The sequence below is a fragment of the Notamacropus eugenii genome, chromosome 5, assembly GCF_028372415.1.
Source record: "Notamacropus eugenii isolate mMacEug1 chromosome 5, mMacEug1.pri_v2, whole genome shotgun sequence".
NCBI lineage: Eukaryota > Metazoa > Chordata > Mammalia > Diprotodontia > Macropodidae > Notamacropus > Notamacropus eugenii.
This window is the reverse complement of record NC_092876.1, coordinates 147265906-147271418: the sequence shown is the minus strand read 5'-3', so window position 1 is coordinate 147271418 and position 5513 is coordinate 147265906. Positions and strand designations below refer to the sequence as shown.

Below are 5513 nucleotides of genomic sequence, written 5' to 3'. Positions count from 1 at the left end.
AGGTTTCATTTTTTTATTTAAATCACAGCCACAGTGATCAATATATCACATTTCTTTCTATCAGATAGTTGATTTTTAATTTGATTTAGAAACAACATAAAGGAGAGAGGCTGGCAGAGGGGCTGACAGGGAACTATGGAGGGATGGAGACAGCACGTAGTACAATCTTGTTTCACAATGATTCCCATTTCAAACAGGTGGTTTTATTAACATCTGTAGTGTGAGGAAACATATCCAATACCCACTTCAAAACAACTTTTGCCAAAGGAATTTTGGGAAAACATAAAATCACATTGCCACAGATCACAGAAGTGTGGGATCATAGACGTAAAGCCCTAAAACACAGCATTAGCACAGGACAGAGATGATTCTGCAAAGGGAAAATCCTCATTCCCCTGCTGGCTACATCCGAGTATAAGTAATTGCACACAAGGGCATCCCAAGGCATAGCAGAGGAGAGCTCCCATGGTACTGAGGGTTCTTCTATGCAGGTCAACGGCAGGATCTCCAGTTTTCATCTTCTTAGTATTGATACGATCTCACCAGCAGCCACATTAGGATCACAGTTATGAGGACTATGGTAAAGTTGAGACACAGCTCCCTCCCGGATCTCTCCATGCTCAAGGTGGGTCAACAGGAAACTTGGGGGAGCCTGCCTGGGCAACCACCAATCCTTTGTCTCCTGTTGGTCAGCAAAGAAAGAAACACACACTGAGGCTACAGAGCTCCTTCTATTGTTTGGAGGGAATGCTATCTCTTTCTTAGAAGTTTATGGATGGCATTTGAAGGCAGGAATACAGAGAAGCTTTCCACCTTCTCCAGTGTCCACAATTCTGCAAACATCACATCCATATAATCCTAAAAACACCTCTCACATATTAGCCAGTCCTAGGGAGTAAGTGCTAAATTTAGATGTACTGCTATTTTAATAAGAACTTGTGCCACCTAATTTTAGCCATGCTGTGTTAAGATTATAAGCTTCTCAAAAAAAAAAATAGGGGTCATATCTTGATGTCACATCTAGCACAGTGCCTGACATATTTTAGGGTGCTCAAGAAGTATTAAAGTATAGTATCATACTAACACATTTTATGAATTTGATCAGATTCAATCACTTATTAACCACATATGACACAGACACTATGGCTGTATAGTCGCTCCACACAAATCAAATAAATTGGGACAGCTATAATTAGGTAATGTTAGAGGAAGGATTTGAATCCAGGTCCTCTGAAGTCCAGGATGATGATGGCTCTCTTTATAGACCACCAAAAAAAAATCTCAATCAGTTCAGTTTTTTTTAATCAATTAGATAAAGAATTGGGGGGGGGGAGACTTGTAAAACAATGTTTAAAAAGATATCAATAAAAATTTATTTTTAAAATAGTTGAATTAAGATATTCATTAGACTTTTTTTGCCTCCTACTCAACTAACTGATGGAAAAATGGAAGGGAAAGAAAATTAGATTTGAAGTCAGAAAATCTATGTTCAAATTCCAGCATTCCATTTTACAAACTCCATGACCTAAGGCACATCACTTTAACTCTCAAAGTCCTTATTTTTTATCTGTAAATAAAGAATAGGACCTGCCCTTCTTACCTGGCAGGCTAGTTGTGTGGCTCAAATAAAAACATTTTTGTGTAATTCTACTGAATATCTGCTGCCATTATATTCTGGCATTTTAAAGACAGAACCATACATAGCAGTGGGTGAGCAGAACTTTCTGGAGATGAAGAAAATAATTTTAATACCTTACATGTGTGGCACAATTTATAGTTTTCAGAGAATTTTGACATACTTTACCTCATTTAATACTTATGATAACCCTATAATGCAGGCTGGGCAAGTATTATCCCAGCTTTCCAGTAGAGGAAATGGAGGCTAAGAGAGATTTAATAACTTGTCCAAAGATCATTCACTTAGCAAGAGAGACAGTGTGATGTGGGAAGGGCACTGTATTTGATGTCAGAGGGCCTGGATGACCTTGGGTAAACCATTTTGCTTTTCTGGGCCTCTGTTTCCTGCCTGTAAAATAGATGAGACTAGAGAAATGATTTTTAAGGTCCTTTCAACTCTAGATTCTAAGAGTCTAAGCACTGAACTCCAGCCAAGCTCACCTTGTAAACAGAACTGTGTGCGATAGTGAAACTAAAAGAATGGTTTGGGGTCAGATCAACCATGAGAGCCTTTCCAGCTCTGAAATGCTATGATGACTAACTACCAGGATTAACAGGTTCAGTAGAACAAAATATCTGTAAATTCCCTACAGAGCATTCTCTTCTGATAGGCTGGTTGACATACTGCTTCTATCTTGATTTTTATCCTGCAGAATTACTTGCACTTTGAGGATGACCTTGAATACACTTGTTATGCATCATAAAGCATCTTGCAATCTAGTACTTGAAAACAATTTTTAAAGTATTTTCATCATTAAGCCCAAAAAAATGTAGTATAAAACAACAATTTAAAAAAAACCCCAAAAAACAAAAAAGCCCTGAAGGTTATCAGCCTGTGACAGTTTTTAAGAACTCCTCAGGCCATTTTTACATAGCCACCATACCTTAGGGGACATGAAGCAAAGTCAGTAAGGACGCAGAACAGTACACTTTTATTTCTTAGCAGATTCCCTTCAAGAGTTAAGCATTATTTCTGGCACATAGAGTTGGGAACTAAAGATGTAGTATCCTTGACATGCTGTTTTGGTTCAGTCATTTCTGTCATATCCAATTCTTCTTGACCTCATTTAGGTTTTTCTTAGTAAAGATGCTGGAGTGGTTTGCCATTTCCTTCTCCAGCTTATTTCACAGCAGAGGAAACTGAGGCAAACAGGGTTAAATGACTTGCCTAGGGTCACGCAGCTAGTAAGTGTCTGAGGCCAGATTTGAACTCAGAAAGATGAGTCTTCCTGACTCTACGCCCAGCACTCTATCCACTGTGCCACACAGCTGCTAATCATGGCATAAGGAATTCCTAGATGAGGAAACTCCCCCTGCCAATGAAGGATGATACTTTCTCTGCAATTTATAGTCTTAGAGAGTTGCTTAGATTACTATTCAAGGTCAGATAACCAGTATGTGTCAGAGGCAGGAATAGAACTTAAGACTTCCTGTCTCTAGGGCTAGTGGCTCTCTATGTACTAGACTATTCTGTCTCTCATCTGACATATAGTGAGTGCTTAATAAATGCTTCTTGATTGATTGACTTAAGGCCAATGTTCACCACCTTTCAGACCCCATCCAGAGTTGAGTTCACAGTCTTCGTGCCTGTTGCCAAACCATCCAATTGTATTTGGGTGTCTTATCATGGGCTCATAGATTTTGGGTTGGAAGGGGCTTTAGAGGTCATCTAGTCCAATTCCATCACTTTACAGGGAAAGAAACGGAGGCAAAAGTGACACAGGTGCAGCAATAAAATCCACATTCTCCATCCTTGAATCCTACACAGTTTTCACTATACCTTACTGCTTCTCAGTGTAGTCTGCCCCCAATAAGGTAATAGGCTCATAGATTTGGAGCCAGAAGGAACCTCAGAGGTCTAGTCTAATGCTGTCATTTTGTAGAGGAGGAAATGAGACCCGGAGAAGTGGAATGATTGTTCAAGGACACAAGTGGCAGATCTGAGATTCAAATGCTCTTTCCACAGAACCACACTGCCTCTCATGAAATATGAATGAAAAGGAAATTCAGAAAACCTTGATTAGTAAAGCAATACAGACATTCAATGCATTTGCATGGAAATTTTCAGGAGATTATCATCTATAATCTTGAGGCAAAACTCCAAAAGATAAAGGGACTAAAAAAGAGAAGAGGAAAAAATAACCACATACCATGTGGAAAAAACTGAAATTGCTATTCACCTGATATTATAAGGAATATTAAGTGTATAATCTTTATTTCCTCTAAGCACATTTTTCAAAATCAGTAACTTTTTGTCATTCTCATTTACACACTCACACATGCATACAGACATTCAACATAAACATTAAATGGCAATTCTTCGTTACCAGGAGATGAAAAATGATGGGCTGATTCTTGGTCCTGAGTTTTTGCTGTGCTCTTGCTGCCTTTCCAGGACGGTCTGGACTCCCAGTCTCTTAGCCGCAGCTAAAGTAGTCAGCCCCAGGGAGGAGGGGTACAAGGGTGGTGGCAATCAGAGTGATGTCATTAACCAAGCATTTCCAAGGAGTAACCTGGACAGATGGGTGGCTATTTGTGCTTTGGGGGGCCAGAGGGTTGTACTGACTTACACATGGACAGCTCTGTTCTTTGCGATCAATTGTTATTAAAATCATGGAGACCTCTAGAATGCTGTGTTTCCTACTGACTTTTGCAGTCCTTAAGTTAGGGCCTTTAACCTTTCACTAATTCCTGCTGTAGAAAAGTTTTAACAAATAGGGATTGCTGGATCTGTTTTTAAGACTCACAAACTAAGAAAAGAATTAAGATTAGCCTTGGAATGGGCATTTGGGAGTCATGCACCAGCACTGACACCAGGAATGGAACTGAGCATGAGAGTACCACCCAGGATTGAGTTATTTGAACTAGAAAATTCTCGCTCCGTCCTGAATGAAGCCATCTTTAGCTTTTTCAGAACTGACTGGAGGCCAGACAGCATAATATACTAGCATTTGCACCTGTTGCTGCTTGATATTTCAACTACGATTTTCTCTGTGGATCATCACCCTAGTGTATATTTTAATCTAAGACAACTGTGGAAAAAGTGATTGGTAGCCTTCTGTAACAAGAAAGGTTATTAGTATTTCTCTGAAGTAAAAACTGCCTTAGTTGGGTAAGTTGGAAGAAAAGCCAGCCAAGATTCATAAAAAGAATGTTTTCCTCTCAATCAGTGTAGGGAACTCCCACGCCTTTCTCCACAAGATGCAGATCAACAATTTATAATCTTAGGGTTTTGCCTGGGACACTGAGAAGTCAAATGACCTACAAATGGTCAACACAGCTAGAATGGGTCTGAAGAAGGACTTAAACCCGGATCTTTCTGATTCTAAATCCAACCCTTTATCCACTACAATAAACTGCCTTTCAGGGAGAACTATGAATTACAGAACATCTCTTCAAATAATACTTTTTATTATTCTTAAATAACTATGGAGAGTAATTTATAGGTTACTTAGATTATCTGACTGATCCTTACAACAACCCTAAAATGTAAGTTGGGGTAGGTTGATAATAGCAGCTAAGTGGAGCAGTGGAGAAAGCGTTAGGTCTGCTGCCAAGAAGCCCTCAACTTCCTGAAGTGGCCCCTACCTCCCAGGGTTGTTATGAAGATAAAATGAGATAATATTTGCAAAAAGTTCTGCCAACTTAAAGGACTATATCAATGTTAACTATCCCTACTGTACCTACGAAGAAACTGCAGTCTCTTGTACAGAGGGTTAGGCAGATCATTTATCCTGCCAGTGACCCTGGCAACTCTCTTAAAACTATAAATGGCAGAAAAGTTGCACACTCTGCTTTAGTACACAGAGTTTCTTTCTCCAGTAGTTTGCTAGAAC

The 5513-nt window shown here is 39.4% G+C and overlaps 1 protein-coding gene across 1 annotated transcript; it reads right to left on the bottom strand.

Annotated features, from left to right (window-relative positions):
- Positions 1–425: 425 nt before the first annotated feature.
- On the bottom strand, positions 426–4088 carry SLN (sarcolipin). The gene is made up of 2 exons (XM_072611198.1): positions 4005–4088; positions 426–682 (listed from the first exon to the last, which is right to left on the bottom strand). The coding sequence occupies exon 2, from the start codon at positions 616–618 to the stop codon at positions 523–525; it is 96 nt and encodes a 31-aa protein (XP_072467299.1). The 5' UTR covers positions 619–682; positions 4005–4088; the 3' UTR covers positions 426–522.
- Between the last annotated feature and the right edge of the window lie 1425 nt (positions 4089–5513).